This window comes from Tubulanus polymorphus, chromosome 9, assembly GCF_964204645.1.
Source record: "Tubulanus polymorphus chromosome 9, tnTubPoly1.2, whole genome shotgun sequence".
Lineage (NCBI taxonomy): Eukaryota > Metazoa > Nemertea > Palaeonemertea > Tubulaniformes > Tubulanidae > Tubulanus > Tubulanus polymorphus.
The window spans coordinates 2,181,592-2,205,650 of NC_134033.1; the positions used below are offsets into that span (position 1 = coordinate 2,181,592).

General features: G+C 39.3%; 4 protein-coding genes across 5 annotated transcripts; 2 read left to right on the top strand and 2 right to left on the bottom strand.

The window, feature by feature from the left end:
* Window positions 1-94: 94 nt before the first annotated feature.
* On the bottom strand, window positions 95-6,967 carry LOC141910869 (transcription initiation factor TFIID subunit 6-like). Its single transcript, XM_074801731.1, has 12 exons — window positions 6,573-6,967; window positions 6,402-6,488; window positions 5,758-5,911; window positions 5,018-5,235; window positions 4,348-4,413; window positions 4,191-4,268; window positions 3,736-3,837; window positions 3,201-3,325; window positions 2,677-2,809; window positions 2,154-2,279; window positions 1,505-1,699; window positions 95-939 (listed from the first exon to the last, which is right to left on the bottom strand). The coding sequence occupies exons 1-12, from the start codon at window positions 6,774-6,776 to the stop codon at window positions 499-501; spliced, it is 1,929 nt and encodes a 642-aa protein (XP_074657832.1). The 5' UTR covers window positions 6,777-6,967; the 3' UTR covers window positions 95-498.
* Window positions 6,968-7,285: 318 nt separating this feature from the next.
* On the top strand, window positions 7,286-11,814 carry LOC141910758 (restin homolog). Of its 2 annotated transcripts, none has more exons than XM_074801536.1 (6): window positions 7,286-7,418; window positions 7,509-7,880; window positions 9,021-9,129; window positions 10,219-10,286; window positions 10,363-10,422; window positions 10,792-11,814. In XM_074801536.1, exons 2-6 carry the CDS (start codon window positions 7,736-7,738, stop codon window positions 11,127-11,129), a joined length of 720 nt encoding a protein of 239 aa, XP_074657637.1. In that variant the 5' UTR covers window positions 7,286-7,418; window positions 7,509-7,735; the 3' UTR covers window positions 11,130-11,814. The 2 variants fall into 2 exon arrangements, with proteins under 2 accessions (XP_074657637.1, XP_074657638.1); XM_074801537.1 differs by having other exon boundaries at window positions 10,795-11,814.
* On the bottom strand, window positions 11,742-13,888 carry LOC141910759 (RING-box protein 2-like). The gene is made up of 3 exons (XM_074801539.1): window positions 13,673-13,888; window positions 13,363-13,410; window positions 11,742-12,416 (listed from the first exon to the last, which is right to left on the bottom strand). The coding sequence occupies exons 1-3, from the start codon at window positions 13,812-13,814 to the stop codon at window positions 12,298-12,300; spliced, it is 309 nt and encodes a 102-aa protein (XP_074657640.1). The 5' UTR covers window positions 13,815-13,888; the 3' UTR covers window positions 11,742-12,297.
* A 2,719-nt stretch (window positions 13,889-16,607) lies between these two features.
* LOC141911329 (elongation factor 1-alpha 1-like) lies at window positions 16,608-23,487 on the top strand. Its single transcript, XM_074802325.1, has 6 exons — window positions 16,608-16,761; window positions 17,198-17,377; window positions 18,266-18,481; window positions 21,259-21,496; window positions 22,216-22,472; window positions 23,037-23,487. Exons 1-6 carry the CDS (start codon window positions 16,612-16,614, stop codon window positions 23,400-23,402), a joined length of 1,407 nt encoding a protein of 468 aa, XP_074658426.1. The 5' UTR covers window positions 16,608-16,611; the 3' UTR covers window positions 23,403-23,487.
* Window positions 23,488-24,059: the final 572 nt, after the last annotated feature.

The following is a 24,059-nucleotide window of genomic DNA, read 5'->3' on the forward strand; positions in this document are numbered from 1 at the left end:
GATTAAACGAACAAATATGGTTAGTCTTGGGGAACCAAAGATCTGAATCACAAACCAAAAACGAACGCTTAATTTACCGACAATATTATACAAATTATTTTATTTCGTATAAATAAACATTCAAATGAAGTTGATAGTCATATTTACAATGAAGAAATGCATATTAGCTCTTTCAGTGCGATGTCAAATTCAATGATGTCGTTTGCCTTTACGCCGCGGTGCGGTGTATTTAGTGTAAGCATGATCATGATTTTGAAATGAGTAATGTAATGTACAGTGTAGATAGGCAGCGGCCTTTTTTAATTCAGCAGAAATGAGAAACAAGGTATCATTTTTAGCCTAAACTTAACTTTTAGCCTTTGAGGCTTTTGGCCTTACAGACATAACTGCTGTACAAATAATTTTATTCCGTACAAATAACCTTTCGAGTTTATTCTCATTTTTAAAACGGAAGAAATGCATTTCAACGAGCCGCAAAATAAATCGATTCACGAATTATCACTCGTCTTTATTGAGGTCAGTTTTCAGTAAACTAGTCGTCGGCGTGCTGAACACGCTTTTAACTCCGATCTCCGTCGCGACGCCGGACGACAACGACGACGTCGCCGAGTTCGTCGTCGGCGTAGACGGCGGCACCGTGACGACGACTATTTTCGGCGTCGAACTCGTCGATATGGACGACGCGGCCGACACGATTTTAACGACCGTCTGCTGCGGCGTTTGAGTCGTCGGTTTTTGTTGTGTCGTTATTCCGGCCGACGCCGAGACGACGCTCGAAGCGGACGACGAACGCGGAGTCATGATGACGAATTTCTGTTGACCGGTGCCGGGAGTCGTCGGGGTCGTCGGAGTCTTCGACAGACCGGGGAATCGCGATGTGACGATCGACGGGGTTCGCGGAGTCGTCGTCGTCATGCTGAGAAACTGAGGCGTTCGCGTCTGAAAAATCATAAAATAGATTTTGTAATTCAATCAATTTCTTAGAACTTGGAATCTTTCAAGCTGAAGATTTAAACATCTTTTATCTCTGGCAGACGGATTTTAGGAAATCTTTTATCTGTGGCAAATACATTTTGAGAAGTCTTTGTTTTATCTCTGGCAGACGGACTTAAGGAAATCTTATATCTCTGGCAGACACATTTTGAGAAATCTCTAGCAAGTTGATTTTGATAAAAATATATCTGGCAGACAGATTTTCAGAAATCTTATTACTCAGGGCCCAGTTTCACAAAAAGGATAAAGGCCTAAATCGATTTAAGATAAACTGAATTAATGAAGAAATTAAATCAATTTAAGAGTTAAACCTTTTCGTGAAACTGGACCCAGGAAGGTGGATTGTGAGAGCTCAGTTCATAATCTAAATCAAATAAGGGAACCACAAGTAAAACTGTTTTCGAAGTTGCTATCGGTTTGACCTCGGGATCTCGAAAAGTATATTGAAATCTAACACCGTTTTAAACTCATTAATTTTTTGGCGAAAAATATGCAAATAGCGGAAACGAACCTGTATGGACGGGATGGAAGAAGTTTTAATAGACGCCACCGCGAGGGCGCTAGCCGACGAAGAGGTCGTCGATTGATGGCGAGCTTTCATCACCGCGTTACACAACGATTGACCGAGATATCCGTATTCCGCGATATAATCGTCAACTCGATCGGGACTTTGTCGGATTTGTTTCAGAACCGGCGCCATCTTACTCTGAAATAGAATAGAAAGTATCACATCGGATAGTTTGAAAATAGTTTTGGTGAAAATGCTGTTCTTCTCATCTCATCTCTTCACTGTGTATTCTCTATTGATGATTCTGGGCCCTGTTTTATAGACTGGGTACAAATCCTCAGCCTGGGCCCAGGTTTTGTAGAATGGGAATCAAAGTCATGCCCAGGGGTAAATCCTCAACTAGAGCCCAGTTTTAGAGATTGGGTAACAAAGTTATGCCCAGGGGTAAATCCTCAACTAGAGCCCAGTTTTAGAGATTGGGTAACAAAGTCATGCCCAGGGGTATATCCTCAACCTGGGCCTTGTTTTATAGGCAGGATATCAAAGTTACTCCCCAGGAGTCAAGGATCGCTCTTCCATAGTAACGCAACAAATAATCTCAAAACATTCGCCAGGATAATTTTTCGTGGACGATAGATGTTAGAAATTTTACCACTAGTAAACTCTTGATATGTTCGGCCGCTATTTTCTCGGCGCTGTGCATCAACTGAGATTCGTTAACGTGTTTCATTTTCTCGCCCTCCGACTTCAACAACGGCACGACGAATATCTTAATCACCTGAAATTACAAACAAACTGCTCGATGATTCCGAACTTATGAGAGCAATGGACTGAACTAGATTGAAAATGAACAAGATTATAAGACCGGATTAACCCGTTCAGTGCTGACTAATTAATACCCGAAAGTGCAGAACATTTAAAGAAAATTCCATTCCAGTGTGTTGAATAACAGGAATAGTGCTTCAGTGCGTCTACACCGCGGTACGATGTATCATCAGTTACTTATAATATTTCACTGTTCGAGAAGTGCTGCCATTTTTTAATAGATAACAAAACTTCCGAAAACATAACACCGCAATGCGCTGTCCTAGCAAAGTCAAACACCCATTTATACATCGCACTGCGGTGTAGATGCATTGAAAGGGTTACGCGTTGAATGTTTAAACTGAACGAACCTCTGAACCCATTTCGATCAGACCGGCGAGCGCACCGTAATGAGTTGCCAGCGGCGCCTTGTCCGTCTGCAGGGAATTACTAAACAGTTTCGTCAGACGGATCTGTATATTGTTAGTACTCGTGCTGAACGACCTGAAAAACGGACAAAACAAATTCTCAACTCAATTATAGTAGTTTTTCCCCAGAAATTTGAGATTTGCCATAAGAAATAGTAGCTTCATTGAAATGTACTATGAATTATTCTGATTTTGAGAGTATCTTTGATAATTTAGCAATCAGTTATTGAGCTCTTGAGTAGAAATCACTCGCAAATAGTAGTCTTAGTCGGGTCTGAAAATTGGGAAAACCATCTTTGACATCGAAAAATAGTGGTTTGATTGAAAATGAACTATGAATTATTCTGATTGTGAGAGGATTTTTAACATTTTTGGTATCAGTAGCTGAGCTGTTGAAAAGAGTAGAAACTACTCTCAAACAGAAGTCATTATAGCGTCTGCTATCCAGCTGGTGTAATATGACTTACCGACACATTTGCCCGGCTAACCGAGCAGCAAAATCTCGTAAAGCCCAGTGATTATCGACGTCCGGTCTCAAACACAACTGTTTACTGACGATGCACGTCGTGACCGCCGGGATCAACTCGTGTAGCTGGAAAATATTTAAAATATTCGTCAATAGGGGGCACAGAGAGCACCCACTGTGAATTATTAGAGTTATGATTAAGGGGGACTCTTAAGGGGTAGGCCATTTCTTCTGGTCATAAGAGGCACCCTGATGATAAGTGCAACAGTTTAAAGCCAAGAATGAGAAGTCTGGGGTCCTCTCCAGGGAATTTTGAAATGCTAGTGTCGTCTGCAAGGTCCCTTAGGCATTCTAAATATAGTTATGATCATAATCATGAGAATCTGCATCAATTCCGAAAAAAATATTTGTTGAAATTTTAGGGGGCATCCTAACCCCCCCTTGAATCCATTCCTTGCACTCCTCACAAATGGTTTGATTTTGAATTTTTGGGGCATCTCGGATCAGACCCCTTACTAAGTGGTATATTTGCTTACATATTTCTCGAGGTAAAGTGAAGGATTGTCCATCAGCGATTTCACCATACGCATCAAATAAATCAACAAAGCTAAATTATTCTGAACGACGTTGATTTTCACCTGAAACGAAAATTGCGAAGTAGGTCAGAAGATTTTTGATTAAGATCGGCGAAGAAAGTCCCTGTCAGGCAAATTTACATCCCAGAACTATGCTACGCTAAGCGTAATATGAGTTCCACAAATATTACCCAGATCAGAGAGAAATTTATTGAATTCCCGAGTATTTGCAAACTGTGAAATATCGTTTTAAAACCGGTTACTTCCTAAGTTCCCCCAATTTTCGCGTACGGCAGGAGCCGCGAATAAAATTCACGAATTAAAAATCTAAATTTTTCACGAATTGAAGAAGCTGACTTCGTATTTTTGTGCCAACCCAAATCCAAACTGAAACGAGGAACGCATTTTTAACTTACCCCTTCGGCGATGAATGTACTAAATCGCGGTAACATCTGATAAAGTCCGGGATCGGTCGCGATGCTTTGTAGAGCTTCCTGTAAAACGAGAAGAAAGTTAGTCGAAAAATTTTCCGATGAAAAAAATGCCTAATCTCGGGGTTAGAGTTATACCTACCGATCTACGGCCTTCGTCCGACCCGACGCAAGCCTCCGTGATCTCTTTATAATATAACTGTTGCTCCTGAAATTGAATTTCACATCGTTTAAAATTTGTTTTAAATTTCTAAGATCACTCTTAGGATATCTATTTAAACTTGAGCTTGGGTATCATCCAACTCAGATATCAGTACTCTCAAGTCAAAAGATCAGACTTGAGCGGAGTCTACTGTACCATCCAACTCAGATATCACTCTCAAGTCAAAAGATCAGATTTGGGCGGAGTCTACTGTACCATCCGACTCAGATATCACTCTCTAGTCAAAAGATCAGATTTGGGCGGAGTCTACTGTACCATCCGACTCAGATATCACTCTCTAGTCAAAAGATCAGATTTGGGCGGAGTCTACTGTACCATCCGACTCAGATATCACTCTCTAGTCAAAAGATCAGATTTGGGCGGAGTCTACTGTACCATCCGACTCAGATATCACTCTCTAGTCAAAAGATCGGACTTGAGTGGAGTCTACTGTAGCATCCAACTCAGATATCACTCTCAAGTCAAAAGATCAGACTTGAGCGGAGTCTACTGTACCATCCAACTCAGATATCACTCTCAAGTCAAAAGATCTGATTTGAGCGGAAACTACTCTATAGATGGCGCTACGGTATTGAAATTATAAACTTACGACTGATAATTCGTGCGTTGTGTAATGTTTCAGTTTAACGACCTCCTGTTGTTTGACGCCGCGATGTTTCGTTTTGACGTCTGCTCCCGGTTTCAGCTGCAGTTTATCGATGACGTTCGACGCCGGGTCGATGCTCTCCTGTTTTTGCGAGTCCGTCGAAATCGGAGCCGGGTTTTCCGGGATCGCCGGCTGTTCGCCGTCGATGGCCAACCAATGAGCTGCAGTAGAAAGATATTTAGTCAAAATAATTTATTTTTCGCTGGAAGTGGTTTGAGAACTAGCGAACTAGAGCTTGAAGTGGTTTGAGATCAGTGATGCCTGGATTAAAATGGCTCTAAAGGAGAATTTTTCTAATTAGACTCCTGCTAAATTGGAACTGTTTATCTCAATAAACCAGTAATTCAGCGATTTTATTAATCAAATTCTTATCCTTCACTCAACTTGGTTTCTAATTCAATAACTGGCTAATTGGGTAAAAATAGAAAATCCTGGTCACAACTGTACCGAATCAGGAGTAGTCTATGTACAACTACAAACATTTCTCATCGCCTATTTCTCAAAATTCAAGGATTTTCAGATATTTTTTCTCAAATAAAAAGAACTTCAAGCACATTTGAAAGCACGTTCTGTTAAGCTTGAAAGAGTTTTTAAGGAGTCAAGGAGCTGTAGGGACCCTGTGTTGCGATGGCAGGCTTTTTCTGCTGGAAGCCGTTTCAGAGTTAAAACTATCGGTTACTAACTTTTCATGCTGACGTCCAGAGGGATTTTCGGACCAGCTCCGTTGATCAGTTCTTGAAGATCGAGGTCTTTTTCCTCGGTGAAATGAAGTTCTCGGCCGCCTCCGCTGGCGTGGCGGAACGGTATGAAATCCGGCGTCTGGAACCCGTACAGCGGCTGTCAAAAACAAATCAATAATGCGGAAGTTAGTAAAACTTCGATTACAACTTCGAATTAACGCATCTTCACCGCACCGCGATGTATTGGTAGTTTCTATCCGCCCTTTAGTTTTACAATATCTACTCAGGACCTAGAGACCCTTTCAATGCGATTACACTGCAGTGCGATGAATAAATCGGTGATGGACTTTGCTAGTACACCGCATCACAATGTATTGATGTTATTGATAATTAGTTTTTATCTCTTAATTGAAAGATGGCAGCACCCGTCAAATACAGTTAGATATTAGTGACTAACGATACACCGCACTGTGGTGTAGGCGCACTATGCCTGTTATTTGATGCACTGGGTTGCATTACATTTCAGTCAGCGCTGAAAGGGTGAAATGTCTTTAAAGTAAAAATTTCCAGTCGTTCAAAATATTTTTCTTAATTCATTTATCAATTTTTTTTTTGAGAATTTCGAAAAATTTAATTTATTTGTTTACCTCGACATTCAGAGTTTTTAACGCATGATCAAAATCTGTTGTGGTCAATCGTTTGCGCTTGCTATTACGCATGAACTTCAGCCCTTCCTATATATAAAGAAAAAAAAATAATTATATTTTTTATGATAACTATTAACTGTACACTACCTACTACACTGCCCGACTGCTGACCTGTACAATTTGTTTCAATCTGAAACTGGTGTCGTTTGCGAGCGTAGTCGACGCCTCGTCCGATAATCCGTGAATTCCTACAGATTCAGCGATTACTTTCATCGATTCCATCGTAAGATGAGGAGGAGGCTGATGGTGGCTGACCCGATCACCGGCTGACGATGAGGCCGCCGTCTTATCTTGATCGTCGCTGCCTCCCATCATCAATACAGCCTATAATTTTTGGAATTTTAACCGATAGAAATGTCGACTAAACTGATCTCGATTCAATCACAAAAACAGTCTCGATACTTCAAACGACATCGAGGGTCGACGAGCTATTCAAAAATTGCGAAAATGCTCAAATTTTGAAATTTTTGTTTTACATGGACGCGGCCATCTTTAGGTCACGTGACTCGTAGTTCGGCTTTTTGTCGCCGAAGGGGTACTCGACCCGATCGAGGGACAATTGGGCAAAAATTCCACCTTGAGGGATTCTTTTTTGAGTATCGTAAATAAATTTGGGAGGGAGGCCACGTGCTAATCACTATCTATTCTAAAAGTGAAAGGCTCGGTGCCCGATGGATAGAAAAGAACTGGATGGGTTCGAATCCCAGAACCGTGTTTATTTTATCCATCGACTTTCACTCGAAAATACGCAAAATACAGATAATACGAGAGCTTTGTAATGTTTTTATTCCATTCCGATCGAATACAACGTTTTAATTCGATAGAAAGTTGTAAATAACATTGGTGGAATGAATTTGCTGTCAAAAATCGATGGTTGCTACATAAACAACATGGCCGCCGTCTTACTGAAATCGACTTCAGTCCACTGAAGATTTAATTCGCCCAGTTTTATAGGAGGTATGTGTCTTCTTAATGTGAAGCATCCAGAAATAAGGAAATTTGAATGAAAGCAATACAATTTTAATTATTTCTGTTTTTTTCTTCTAGTTTGTAGATAGAAGGCCCAAAAGCCAAGCCAACTCCAAGTTCGTTGCACAGACTGACATGACAGACAGATTTAATTTGTCCTCCAAAAACAAGAACTAAGAGTAGGAAGAGAGAAGAAGGCAAAAGAGCAAGGCAAAAAGAAGAAAAGGCTGAATTAAAGCCAAAACACATTCACAACATTGAGATAATATTCAATCTGCCTCTGTCTAAAAGGCGTAGTTCAGTTGATGATGGTTCTGTTTATAAATGTGAATATTGGACAGCGAGTTGAAGTGAAATTGCCGTCGGGGATTTTCAAAGGGACCGTTCGCTTCAAAGGTTCGATCGTTACCAAACCGGGAGAATGGGTCGGAATCGAACTCGATCAACCAGGTATTCATTCCAAACAACCCGTGTATCGTCTGCTATTGATCTATGCATGTTTAAATTGAGCTCGAACCAGTCTGGACCCTGCACCCCTACTAGACATTCAACGCTTAATCAACATTCTTCCAATTTGTGATCGTCCACACTTCACATGTGTTCAGTGCTTCATCTGAGACATTTCTAATTGAAAATGAACTACAAACACCAGACATTAGACATTTTATCAGCTCACTCTCAAAAACTGATCGTCCACACTTCACATGTGTTCAGTGCTTCATCTGAGACATTTCTAATTGAAAATGAACTACAAACACCAGATATTCAACATTTTATCTGCACACTTTCAAAAACTGATCGTCCACACTTCACATGTGTTCAGAACTTCACCTGAGACATTTCTAATTGAAAATGAACTACAAACGCAAGACATTAGACATTTAATCAGCACACTTTCTAAAAATGTGTTCAGTGCTTCACCTGAGACATTTTTAATTGAAAATGAACTACAAACACCAGATATTAGACATTTTATCAGCACACTTTCAAAAACTGATCGTCCACACTTCACATGTGTTCAGAACTTCACCTGAGACATTTCTAATTGAAAATGAACTACAAACACAAGACATTAGACATTTAATCAGCACACTTTCTAAAAATGTGTTCAGTGCTTCACCTGAGACATTTTTAATTGAAAATGAAATACAAACACCAGATATTAGACATTTTATCAGCAAACTTTCACAAACTGATCGTCCACACTTCACATGTGTTCAGAACTTCACCTGAGACATTTTTATTGAAAATGAACTACAAACACCAGATATTAGACATTTAATCAGCACACTTTCTAAAAATGTGTTCAGTGCTTCACCTGAGACATTTTTAATTGAAAATGAACTACAAACACCAGATATTAGACATTTTATCAGCAAACTTTCACAAACTGATCGTCCACACTTCACATGTGTTCACTTCTTCACCTGAGACATTTCTAATTGAAAATGAACACTTTCAAAAAGAGAAGTTTGTATTTTGCGCAAGTGAATGTCTATAAAGGGGTTCTAGATTGATAACTCTGTATAAACACGCTTTCTGTCAGTAAATGATCATAATTTAATATCGTGAGGTTATTATCTATTTTAGTTGGTACTCACAACGGTTGTTATATCGGTCGCCGGTATTTCCAGTGTCCAGACAGACACGGAGTATTCGTATCGGCGAATCAAGTTCGATTCATTCGTCTCAAGCGAAGGTAACTAAATCTTTACGAAGACATCGATTCACAGAATAATACCTAGCAGGGGCCGGTTCCATAGACAGGGCTTAGACTTAAGACCGGTCTAAGACGAACTAAGTTCTATAGCCAATCTAACAACTTAAGACCAGTCTAAGACAAACTTAGTTCTATAACCAATCTAACAACTTATGACCAGTCTAAGATCATTTTAGTTCTATAGCCAATCTAACAACTAAAGACCAGTCTTAAACCGGCCCCTGAACAGGGATGAGATGGTTGTGAATAGTGCCAAAAGTTCTGCAAAGTAAATTTTTGTGTTAAGAATGTGAAAATCTTTGGAAAAATCTTTTCATTTCAAATTGATCCCTTGATATTTACCTGACCTTGACAAAATAGTCCATGGATTAGAAATATAAATCATGAGATATCCAAATAGGGTTCTTACAGATCAGGGAATCCTAAATTCCCTGATATTTCCCTGATGCTTGACCAAAACTTGCCTGATTAAATTATAAGATATCCTCAGTGAGGGCTGTTTCTTATCAAGAGGTTCCTTGTGTCACTCGTCACCAGCAAGAACAACAAGACACCAAAAATTCAAATTCCCTGATTAAATTATAAGATGTCCTCAGTGAGGGCTGTTTCTTATCAAGAGGTTCCTTGTGTCACTCGTCACCAGCAAGAACAACAAGACACCAAAAATTCAAATTCCCTGATTAAATTATAAGATGTCCTCAGTGAGGGCTGTTTCTTATCAAGAGGTTCCTTGTGTCACTCGTCACCAGCAAGAACAACAAGACACCAAAAATTCAAATTCCCTGATTAAATTATAAGATATCCTCAGTGAGGGCTGTTTCTTATCAAGAGGTTCCTTGTGTCACTCGTCACCAGCAAGAACAACAAGACACCAAAAATTCAAATTCCCTGATTAAATTATAAGATATCCTCAGTGAGGGCTGTTTCTTATCAAGAGGTTCCTTGTGTCACTCTTCATCAGCAAAAGTTTAAATTAAAATCTATCTATTCAAGAAAGGATCTAATATTCCCTGCAGGGAAAATAAATCCGGAATCTGGTAATTACTGGTAATTATTTCAATTTTACAGACTTTTCAATAGTTACCGAAGTGTCAATCAATCAACAGTTGATTCAACGTTGTTCAATAGTATAAAAGGTAAGTGTTCGCCCGAAATTTTTAGCGGAATTAAAAAATTAACTACTTTAATTACAAATGAACTTTTTTTAATAAGATGAAGCGATGCAAAACGCTGAACGAAATCGAAAGTCGAAATCAACTGAAGATTTATCCGGTGAGTACGAAAACTCCATTGCCGCAGCAGCCTTTGTGGGTCCTCGTTCTCGGATACTTTCCGGCGGAATAGGGAGATCGTATTCTGGTCAAAACGAAACGCACCAGAAGAGAATCCTGGAATCAGTAGAGATCGCTCGAAACCTGATTTAGTCGGATGAACATTTTGTTAATCCTAAGTTGCCGCAGTAGGCTTTGTGGGTCCTCAGTCTTGATTATAAATATTTCGACTGCAGTTTCGAGTTTAGATCCGTTTTTACTAACAACAAGTCAATTCGTTTAGACTGACAAAATTTCTCCATTTCAATAAACTCCTTTAGTCAATTCACTATTGTTTGATTTTCACTTTCTGTTTGATTTTTTTTTCTAGTAGTCGGAACGGAGTGTGATCCGTGGATGACTCAGAGCAGACGTTACCCGCGTCTGCAGGCGATCAGTAAAATGATCCCCGCGGCGACGATGGTGCGCCCGCGAACCACTCAATCGCTGTGTTACAGTTACCGCTCGACGCCCGTACACGCGGAATACTGGCAGGACGTCGAACAATTCAACCCGAGTCCGACCATACCGAAAACGCACATGCCGCATTCCGCGCAGAAACGTCTCGTCCGCCTCGGCTGGGGTGAAGGTCATCTAATACGCGAGCACACGGTGAATACGTATCGCGAAACGGTTAAAAGACATCGGTGGAACGACGTTACCATCTGAGAAATACAACCATCTGTTACTGTAACTAGTTACAATACAGCGATCTGTTGTAACTAGTTACAATACATCAATATGTTGTAACTAGTTACAATACATCAATATGTTGCTGTAACTTGTCCCAATACATCAATCTGTTGTTGTAACTAGTTACAATAAATCCATCTATTGATGTAACTAGTTACAATAAATCAACATGTAGAAACTAGTTACAATTTATCCATCTGTTGTTACTAGGTATAATACATCAATCTTCTGTAACTAGTTACAATACATTAGGATTCCATGTTCTACTGTAACTAGTTACAATACATTAGGATTCCATGTTCTACTGTAACTCTAATAATACTAATGTAAGCAGTCATAACGAGATACAGTTCATCCGATGTAACTAGTACATTTATTCACAGTAACTAGTTACAATACATCTGTCCGTAGTAACTTGTTACAATACAGCCATTGGCTGCGATTACTCATACATTCGTCAAGAGATTTATTTCCATGTGGTGCCTTGTATTTTTTTTCCTCATTTTTGAGAAACTTTACGTTCGTAAAACGGATTAAATCCAGAAATAATGACCATAATAACGATTATGAAATGTTAGCATAAGTTAATAATTTTATTCATCATTCATTTACACGGTAAAACTCATGTTTTTGAAATGCGTGCACTTTTTACGAAAAAAGATCTGTGATATAAATAGTAATGTTCGATTGAAAATAATAAATAAATTCAATATTTCGTTAAGTTACGCCACACGGCTTGCCTTGATATGATTTTCAAGACAAATTTATCGACGCCTGCATTTAAGAGTAAAATTCTAGGATCGATCCACTCGGGAGACTGAGCGCAAAGGAACACGTGATCTGGTCGAAAATTTCTTGTGACCTTTCGAAAAAGTCGCCTGGGAATTCCATTAAAATACACTGAAATTAGAGAATTTTCCAGACCTTGCTGTTAACAGTACACGCTCCAGTCAACCCTGAAACTCGCCTAACTCCGTTAAGTCACAAGTCCGAATTCGCCAAGTTTACAAATCCTCCGAATAAATGAGCCGTTAATCTCTACGCGGAGTCCTCTATAAACGAGCCGTTTAAAGTTTTAAATTTGAATTTTCGTCCGAAATGTGGTGAGATTTTCTCCTCTCACTCGTCGCCAGAAGCGGACGGATTATTTCCCGATGCGTTGCACGACCCATTCCTGTTGACACAACGGACACCGATTGTTCTGTTTCACCCACAACGACATACAACAATTGTGAAACGAATGATTGCACTCTCCCCAAACAACTGGAAAAAAAAGTACGAAAATCGATAAAAATCAAATCAAATTCCCAAAACCCAGGCTTAATTAAATACAATTCTGGATCCGGTTCCATAGTTGTTGTGGGTTAGAGTTAACTCTGAGTTAAAATTAGTTCATTTTCAATGAGTTAACTGAGATAACCGGCGGATAAATACCACAGTAACAATGAACAGTTAATTATCACTACGTCAACTATCCACTGGTTAACTCTAACCTTGGAATTCAGGACCCAGTTCCACAGTTGTGAGTTAGAGTTAACTCTGAGTTTAAATTAGTTCATTTTCGATGAGTTAACTCGGGTCAAATTTTAACTCCGAACTGTGGAACCTGGCCCTGGGGCTGCAGTTGCTCACAAGTTGGTTAGAGTTAACCGGTGGATAGTTGACATAGTGGCGCACAATAGTTCATTGTTCCTACGGTACTAATCCACCGGTTGTCCATAACCAACTTCTGATCAACTGGTTCCACGAGTAGAGAGTATTTTGGTATAAGAAATCTTCCATTATTGACGCGATTTTATACAATTCTTCTCTAGATACGAGATCCAACATAGAATCCCACACCGCATCGAAGTTACGACGAACTTCATTCAGGGCACCAGAAAATCTGCTCCTTTTAACCGATGGTTCTTTATGTATATAGGCCTACAGCAGAACCTCGTTACAACGAACTTCAGGAGTCCAGAACAGGTTTGTTGTAAGCGATAGTTTTTTGTATTTCTTATTTGGGACGAAATTGATTATTTTTAACGACCAATGTCGAAATAACGAGGTTCACTGTGATGTAAATTAAACATCTTTTAACATCTTCAAACTTTTCTGCTGAGGCAAAACTGGAAATTTTTTGCTTGTATCCATAAGAAGTTTCATCATTGTATTCTCAATGATGAATTTGAGGCATTTTTCTTCACAGAAAAAAGGTTCTGCTTACCGACGCAATCTTCATGTTTATTTTCAGCCTGACATCTCAAACACGCATCTGAATTGAAAAAAAAACGAAAGAAATGTATATTATCAATTATTGAAGTAACTTTCGAAACAAGCTTCGGCGCTATTGCACTTTAGTACCCCCTCCCAAAAATTTTCATTTCTGTATATTATCAATTAGGGAGGTATGTAGAGTCAAAATAAGTTACTTTTGACGAAAAAATTTTTACAAGTCAAAAAAGACAAAATTCTGATTCTTTACGCCCCGTAGCCGTAGGGGTCGCCTTTAATCCCATTCTAACGTATTTATTTACCCATAACTTGAACTCTACAGATAGCACACGTATCACATTCGACATCCCAGCTCCACATAGCCACCGCGTTCCATTTCTTCAACGTAAACATCTTTTCGGGTCGTTGAGAATTCTCTCTGTCCAGTTCCATGTCTTCCGCCATTTTGAACAATGAACGTCATGTGATCATAATTAATATGTTGAAACAAAGTCAATAGATTCGAAACATATATATCGAAAATCTAAAATTTGTTGCATTTTGAAAAAAAGAAAAACTAACTCTAAGCATTAGTCATAGATATTTTATATAGATTAAAATCTACTCAATTGTGTAGACTGGTTACCTGTGTGGGACAGGCAACTAGTCTACTCAAATGGGTTCAATAAACTGTGAATTGTATTGATGTGCGAACGAGTGGTTTCGAATCCCGATTATTGTGAGTGAAAACTGTGCGCGCACAGGCCTGCGGTTTCGGCACAGTCCAGCGAACATAATGAATGACCAACGATACGTGCAGAAACACGATTTTCACATATTTTTACATTTCATATCAATTGTCTTGATTTTTTAACGTTGATATTTTTCTTTTTGAATGAGCTTTCGCACTCAAACACTTGATCCTAAGACGGGGTAATGTTTCGATTAGATCCACAAAATACAAAATACAGACCTGGATTCAGAGTCAAATTATTTCTCAAAAGATATGGATAAGTTATGTGGAACTGCAGGGGCGGATCCAGGGGGATGGGTAGACGGTATTGGAAGGAAATTTAAGGGCACCTTTGCGATCTTAGGGCACGCCCAGTATCCAGGTCAATGCGAGCGCCGAAGGCGCGAAGTGCATAGAGGGGGGTCTGGGGACCCACCCCCAGAAAATTTTGAAAATATGGTACCATTTGAAGACTTTTAGAGGGCTTCTAGAGGCTAGCAGAGCAATCCAGAATAAACGAATTCGAGACAAGATTTCAACAGATGCGGATAAAAAATGAAACTGGCGAACCCATGAAAGAATGGTTGTCGCCAACTTCGCCTAGTGCCCCTATAATTTTTAAAAGTGCCCCTTAACAATTATACAGAATACGACTAAGTGCCCCTTCATTGTTAACAATCGGCAAAAATTGCCTCGTCTTCACATTTATCCTTATGTCGTGTGCCATCTTCCAAACCAAAAGTGCCCCTAAAATTTTAAAAATTAGGCAAAAAAGTGCCCTTTTCTTCAACATCTTCCGCGTATAGTGCCCTCTTCTAAAGTACGAGTTCCCCTTTAGCCCTCCCTGAAAAGGCGAGGACAAGGTGCCCTCATCTAAAGCATGAGTGCCCCTTGCAAAAGGAAAGTGCCCTTTTTAATTTAAAAAAATCGTATTTAAAGCGCGGTTCCAATCGCGTCGTACTGAGGGTCTAAAAACGATCGCGTGGTTAATCGGACATTCAGAAAACCGGGTAGAATGCGTCGTGAAAGGCGCAAAATATATTTCATGCTTTCATACAACGAATCGATCGCTTGACCACGCGCAGCAGACGTGCCCAAAATTGTACTGCATTAACAAAGGCATATTATTTATGTACGTCTGTTAAGATCTGATGCCGCATTACGAATCGCCACGCGTACCGTTTAAAACAATGTTTCCGAAATACTGAATTCACGAAATCGTGGCCGGCATTTATTATGCGCACTAGCCGTAACGACTAAACCCCTAAATCACCAAGGGGATTTCGCATTGAAAGCGCACGCGTGTTCCTGCAAGTCCGTAGATTTTATATAAAAGAAATGCTATGACCATTCGAACTTGTACATAAAACAATCCAGCTCGCCCTCGCGTCGCCGGCCTTTCTGGATCTGACCATCGCAGCGAGAACACCTACAAGTCGTCTGTCAACGATCAAAAGGTAAATTTGATATTTCGTTAATTCAGTATCACGTTTTAGATCGATCAAAAAACTGTTTCGTTCGAATTCGAATACTTTTTAAACTTAGACTTATCAAATTATGATCAGGTTCATATATATATATATATTTCTTATTTCATACTATAGACTTCGCTCCGATCAAGGTTTTTTGAGTAGTCTATATACTGTATAAACATTTAATCAATTTTCAAATTATACTCTTATTCAAACGTTTACTATTTAGATGAAGCCTTATGAAAGACCACATTCCTACGTTCGCATATAATCTCCTTTTTATGGCGATCAAAACGAAACTTCAATTTGAATTCGCATACTTTTAAATTGTCAGATCATACGAAATCAATGCACGGTGTTTTCGGCATCTTTATTAGATTATCGTCTTCCATGAATCGATTATTTCGTCTTCTAATCTTTTCTTGAGTTATCTAATTCAACGCGTTCAAATTATCGATATTCTATACCATCGATTCCTACAAGTCCAAACTATATATAGAGCAGGCCGATACCCTATACCCTATTACCCGTGTTTATCCAGTTTTGATCGCGCAGATCAATTCCTCAATTTTTCATCGACCTCGGTCAAGATCAGGCCAGGTTAATAGCCTTCCACCAGTTTTTTTTTCAACAACGAAATTAGGAATAGTCTTTGATATTTGTCTAATTGATCGGTTTGATAGTTATAATGATAATGAGATAATAATTCATTGCCATGAAATACACTTTGGCTTACATAATGATATGCATGAATCTCAAATCGGTAAAACAACAGAGTTAGATATAAGAGAATAGTTGAGAATAAGTGTATCGTGTCCTTAACAAACCCAATGCGCTTAAGATACAGGGGGTTTGATCTTGAAATACTTGCCGTTCGAAAATATCAAACCAGTTTCAACTTGAAACCGTAAGCCCCCAATTCGATTTTTATGAGTCAAAACCAGTCTAAACGTTTAAAATCGACCAACAGTCATGGATGAAAGTCTATATAGGATGACGTGGGAAAGCGACGATCAGAAAAATATGTGATTTTGTTTTTCAATTTCAGAACATAAAAATGGCGCCGAAAACGGAAAAAATTCACATCAACATCGTCGTAGTCGGACATGTCGACTCCGGTAAATCGACATCTACCGGACATTTGATCTACAAATGCGGCGGTATCGACAAGAGAGCTATCGAGAAATTCGAGAAAGAAGCTCAAGAGGTAATTTACCTATTGGAAACTATTACTGAGCCATCAGTGGTACGCGAAATGCGTGAAATACAGCTAGTGAATTTAACAGCTTAAACGACCAGTCTCAACTCATTGTGGTTCTATAACCAATCTAACAACTTAAGACCAGTCTAAGCTCATTTTGGTTCTATAACCAATCTAACAACTTAAGACTAGAATAAAACTCATTTTGGTTCTATAATCAATCTAATAACTTAAGACCAGTCAAATTCATGTTGGTTCTAAGACCAGTCTAAGTTCATTTTGGTTCTATAGTCAATCTAACAACTTAAGACCAGTCTAAACTCATTTAAGTTCAATAGCCAATCTAACGAATTAAGACCAGTCTTAGTTTGGATGAGTTAGTTTTTTTTTAAATATATATTTGTTTTCCTGATGAAAAGTCGTTATCTCCTTCTCTTCGTAGATGGGAAAGGGTTCTTTCAAGTACGCCTGGGTGTTGGACAAGTTGAAGGCCGAACGAGAACGTGGTATCACCATCGATATCGCTTTGTGGAAATTCGAAACGAAAAAGTACTACGTCACGATCATCGACGCTCCGGGACATCGTGATTTCATCAAGAACATGATCACCGGTACATCCCAGGTAAATATCATTCACAGGTTTTAACATGAATTTTACAGGTGGCCGCGAGTGGTTTAAACCGCCGGACACCGGTCTCGATAATCCAAGGTTCATAGATCCTGGACCCAGTTCCACAGTTGTGAGTTAGAGATAACTCTGAGTCAAAGTTCGTTCATTTTCAATGATTTAACTCATAGTCAAATCTTAATTCAGGACTGTGGAACTGGACCCTGGTGGCGACTGCGGGTCGAAGGTTCTTCACTGAAATAGAAAGATAGATCTCGCTAACGATGCCTCATGTCTTAGCGCTCAGTTAATCGATGGTATTAGAACGGTTCCATCAGGCGGCGAAGATCCTGGGAAGATTGAGGATTTTTGGGTCGTGGGAATTCTGATGCAATCATATTTGTTTTTCAAGATGAACAAACGGGTGTTGAGCTTATATCAAAAAAATCATCGAATTATGTGAATTTTGGAGATAAGCGATTATTCTGTACCGGAATCCTGTATTAACTGGCCGAGCTGATGCAGACTCGCCACGCAACCCTTCAAGTAATTATTTACGAGACTTTTTTCAACTGCCACCAGGGGACCATATCTTTGGTATCCTCAAAGCCATTTTGACTAGACTTGGTACATCAGTTCTTTTTTACGTGGTAGCCCTTACTGATCCACATAGCCAGCATAATGTTGACCCAGGTTGCGCTTCTTGGAAATAGTCATATGTTATGCACGGATTATAATTATTTCCGATGAAATTTTTGTACGTTTCCCAGTGCGACATATGAACCAATTATAGGCAGAAACCCGTTATCGCTGCTATGCAGCTATATTTTACGAGTTATTTTTCATGTTAACCCTACAGACTTCGAATTATCCTGACTTTTTGCTTGATGGTGATTTTCGTAGGCGGATTGTGCTGTGTTGATCGTCGCTTCCAGCACCGGTGAATTCGAAGCCGGCATCAGCAAAAACGGACAGACCAGAGAACACGCCCTGTTATGTTTCACCCTCGGCGTCAAACAAATGATCGTCGGCATCAACAAGATCGACAACACGGAGCCGCCCTACTCCGAGGAACGATACAAAGAGATATCGAAGGAAGTCAGCGGCTACCTGAAAAAGGTAAGAATGCAAATATCTAAAGCTTTAACTGGGAGAGCTGTAGAGCCTCATCCAGTGTTCCAAAGAATAGTAACTGGGATGAAATATGAGTCCCACAATCACAAGTTTTAGAGAGATTATAAAACATCAAAAACTATAAAGAATTTATCAAAACCTCGATTTTTCGGTTTTATCCTAAAGACCATTCTCAAGTCTCACTCTTGAGAATGGTTTCGCGATATATTGGGTAGTTATATCACGTTATCAAAGTAACTGGGATACTGGTTGATCTAAGCTACATTTTACTCCCATACATCTAGCAGTAGCCCCTGTGAAGTCAATAAAATCGGGTTCGTGGGTTAAAGGCTGAACGACAATCGGGTACACTGCAGCTAAAGGTATTAACCCTTCAGTTGCGCGCGACAGCAAATCAGAGCCTAACCGGACTTGATTGTTATTTTTAGCCTTCAGCTATCGGAATCGATTGTCATCAAATAAACCATTTTACAGTTGCTAACCGCCATTTTGTTAGGGTACTTTTGTCCCGTATTGTTGGGTCATTTTTTTCTATTTTTTAAAAACTATCCGTGATGCGTGTTGTATCATATTTCATCTGTCCATGGATGGATTTTGACAACTTCAGCAACATTCAAACCGCGTGAATTTTTAGTTTTCAGTTATGTAAAAATCATTTCTCAAATTTACAACAATGCGACATGAGAGCGATATAAAAATCGGTGGTCAGTTTTTGCCGTGCGCATAGAAATCAAGGGTACTGAACTTTGAAGTTCGTTATTTTCAGAAATAATTTTCTAAAAAATCCAAGCATTTCAAGAACTGTGCGCATAAATGCCCCCTTTCAGGTGAACTTTGAAATTTTAAGATATCTTGCCTAGTTTTTTTCCTATGGCACTTTAACTGCAGCGCGTGTATTGTCATTCCGAGATTCGGCGCTGTTTTCTTTGCGTGTATTTCAGTATATGGGTGTTTTTTTTTCATTTTTACTACACTTGTCTCTACGGAAAATGGTTTTAATTGTTGGTACGAGTATCAGGTTTTAATATTACGTCATTTATGCAATATAATAGATCGAAGACATTAGAGATGTTGGAGTTTAAGGGATTTTTTTACCAGTTTTAGCAGCGAGACTGAACGGCATTTTGATCACGTATTCGAAGTTGCGCGCGGGAAGAGAATATATGGGCCTATATTGAGATGGAAGAAGAAAAGAAATATAACACTCAAAATCGAGTATGATGACCATTTAAATCAGTAGTCTATCAATAAATTTACATAAAAATCTACTGAAATTAGATGGATTGAGAAGTGGTCAAAAAGCTGGACAAATGGGTTGGGGCAAATATTCAGCTACTTTCTATGAATACTTTCTATTAAGTACACACAAGATTGATTAGATTGGGAAGAAAATATAGGAAAACGTTTTCTTGCTTTGGTGGTGACATATCAAGTATCAAGTATCCTAATGTCAGACACAGGTGATAAAAAGTAAAAAGTGACATCTACCATCACAAAATCGCAAGAAGTGTGTGGATTGCATTTACAACAAAAGAGTGATATTTTGGGTTTTCTTGGGTGCATGTACGTAAGCCTCTGCCTGCTGTAAAAGCGGCTACCAATACAGCCATTACGAACTAGCGCCGGAGAACGGAATACAGTATTAATGCCGTAATATTAAAACCTGATACTCGTACCAACAATTAAAACCATTTTCCGTAGAGACAAGTGTAGTAAAAATGAAAAAATAACACCCATATACTGAAATACACGCAAAGAAAACAGCGCCGAATCTCGGAATGACAATACACGCGCTGCAGTTAAAGTGCCATAGGAAAAAAACTAGGCAAGATATCTTAAAATTTCAAAGTTCACCTGAAAGGGGGCATTTATGCGCACAGTTCTTGAAATGCTTGGATTTTTTAGAAAATTATTTCTGAAAATAACGAACTTCAAAGTTCAGTACCCTTGATTTCTATGCGCACGGCAAAAACTGACCACCGATTTTTATATCGCTCTCATGTCGCATTGTTGTAAATTTGAGAAATGATTTTTACATAACTGAAAACTAAAAATTCACGCGGTTTGAATGTTGCTGAAGTTGTCAAAATCCATCCATGGACAGATGAAATATGATACAACACGCATCACGGATACTTTTAAAAAAATAGAAAAAAATGACCCAACAATACGGGACAAAAGTACCCTAACAAAATGGCGGCTAGCAACTGTAAAATGGTTTATTAAGCCTTCAGTTGTCAGACTCTATTGTCATTGAGCCTTAAGCTGTCGGACTTGATTGTCTTGGGACCCGATTATCATTTAGTCAATTCAGTAGAAGCTATACGCAGGGAAGTGTGATGAGTCCAGATAATGTTTGTTCATTCTGTCGTGGGGTGCAGACGAACCTTTATAGAACCGATTGCTCTCGGCTAACTTTTTAATTAGTTACGACGTTTTTATCTGACTTGAAACAGGAAAAAATGGCCCGTTGTCACTTCTGATATACTGTTCACCAAGTACCTTTAGAGTCTGGGTCCATTTCTACAGTTCTGAGTTAAGATTTGACTATGAGTTAACTCATTCGAAATGAACTAACTTTAACTCAGAGTTAACTCTAACTCACAACTGTGGAACTGGACCCTGATGAACAGTGGGATCGTAGAGCGACGGGGCTCACTGTGGGAACAAACATTATCTGGACTGGGTGACTCACTGACTCATCACACTTCCCTGCTATACGTAAAAATATTTCATAACCAATGTGCGGTGTTATTATTTAGGTCGGTTATAACCCGAAGTCGGTTCCTTTCGTTCCCATATCCGGATGGCACGGCGATAACATGCTAGAGGAGTCCGCAAATATGCCCTGGTACAAGGGATGGACTTGTACCGATCGCAAAGACCACCCCGATACGAAAGGAAAGACTTTGTTTGATGCTCTGGACAATATCCTGCCGCCTGAACGTCCCGTGAATAAGCCATTGCGCCTTCCGCTTCAAGATGTCTACAAAATCGGCGGTATGTATTTCTATGACCTGTTCCCCCTGTAACAAAGTTCTAAAGTCACCGTTATCTCATTTCATTCTAAGTTTTTCTCCTCTCTCCAGATAGGATATATATATTTTTTTAAAAATTCTAATTTATATTTGCTATTGCACTGGCTTTCTCTCTACCGATTCACCGGTGGTTCAGCTCTGTTTAATGTAATGTAATTTATTTCATCATCAATTATAATTACGAATAAAATGTATAACAAATAAGTAGATTGATGATGAGGGACCTGAACAGAGCCTTAAAGGCTGTACAATCACTAGGGCGATCAGGCCCCTAGAGAAAAAAAAGAAGATTGGTGGTAATGATAACAATAGTAATGCTAATAATAATAATTCTAATAATAATAATAATAATAATAATAATAATAATAATAATAATAATAATAATAATAATAATAATAATAATAATAATAATAATAATAATAATAATAATAATAATAATAATAATAATAATAATAATAATAATAATAATAATAATAATAATAATAATAATAATAATAATAATAATAATAATAATAATAATAATAATAATAATAATAATAATAATAATAATAATAATAATAATAATAATAATAATAATAATAATAATAATAATAATAATAATAATAATAATAATAATAATAATAATAATAATAATAATAATGCTAATGATAATGTATATTTTTATATATTACTGTTATCCAGGTATCGGAACGGTGCCAGTCGGTCGTATCGAAACCGGTAAACTGAAGGCCGGCATGATCGTCACGTTCGCCCCGGCCAATGTCACTACCGAGGTGAAATCCGTCGAGATGCACCACGAAACGCTGCCGGAAGGTCAGCCCGGAGACAACGTCGGATTCAACGTTAAGAACGTCTCTGTCAAGGATATCAAACGAGGAATGGTGGCCGGCGATTCGAAGAATAATCCGCCCAAAGAGGCGAAATCATTTTTGGCCCAGGTAGGTTGTTTACTCACGCGTTCTTCTTTCGGGTTAGATATGATATCCATTTTAGCAACTTAACAAGGGCGTACCTAGCCTAGGTTAGCTGACAGGAGTACTACTCTTTGCTGTGGGAGGGCGCCTATATTATAGACAATTTTGAATTTTAAGCTCTCTGGTGCAACTTATCGCATTTCTTCCATGCATCCACAAAATAAATATGGCATTTTTACTTGCTAAATGAAATATTATTCGAATTTGTCCATTCACGATTATCAAAATTGACCATATCAACTATCGGAGCGTCCCTGAAATCCGAATATCGATTTACAATTTTGAATTTTAACGAACTCGCGTTAGATTCATTCATATTTCCGAAGTGCATCTTCGATTTGTTGGGATTATGAAATTTAGAGGGCACTCGGAAATTAAGTTGTCGTTCGTTGCCCGCATGGAAACTCAGATCCTCACGTTGATCCTCCCGCGTCTGCTTTCGTCGAGATCGCTCTGCAGCGCACCTAGCGGTCACTCAATTGCCACAGAAGCCTTCCAGCATTTACTAATCCAAATCCTCGTTTTCAGGTTATCGTACTAAATCACCCGGGAGAGATCCACGCCGGATACGCGCCCGTGCTCGATTGTCACACGGCTCACATCGCCTGCAAGTTCGCCGAAATTCGACAGAAAATCGACCGTCGATCGGGAAAAGTCTTGGAGGAAAATCCGAAGATGGTGAAATCCGGAGACGCGGCGATGATTAACTTAGTACCCAGCAAACCGATGGTCGTAGAGGCGTTCAGCGATTTTCAACCGTTGGGCCGGTTCGCAGTCCGTGACATGCGGCAGACGGTAGCCGTCGGCGTCATCAAATCGGTCGATAAAATGGAACCCGGCGAGGGCAAAGTTACTAAATCCGCCCAAAAAGTGACAGGCGGCAAGAAGAAATAGCAAGTCGCCGATAGTGCGTCCTTTCACGGTTGCATTATTTCATGTATAATAATAAATATCGTTTTATTTTCTCTCAATCCTTTGACACAAAATAATAATAAATTTCTTGTCTTGAAATCATCACAAACCACTCAATCGCCTCTTGTTTCGCGTGTTCGTTTTCTTCACTCTAGAATTCTATACGAAAGTTGTAACCGAAAATGAATTGGCGGATTCTATTTGAGATCAGATGGTTCATTACGTTCGACCAGTGGAGGCAGTTAAAAATGCAGTAGAGGTCGTTTCATCCTCGCTTCCCAGGGGTGCGGTATCGCTTCCCCGAACTCGCTACCACCAACTCCCTGGCTTGTTGCGCATGACGGCATATATCGACTTGCGACATACTTCCTTGGTCGGTAAAACGTTCGCTGATTGGTCAATGGACAATCCAACAGAAGCCTTATGTCGCGTGGTCAAGGCTAGACTGGTTGCCGGTCTCTACCTTCAGTTCTATTCCGACTGCGAATGCAGGTGGCGCAGAATTGGACAGGCGACCAGTCTACACTAGACCGGGTGCGCAGGTACATGCGCAGCTTTGCCGCGCGAAAACATGCGGCGCCAATCAGATTGCTCGTTGTATAATCTCTGAGGTAAAATTTCACGGAAGAACTATAAATG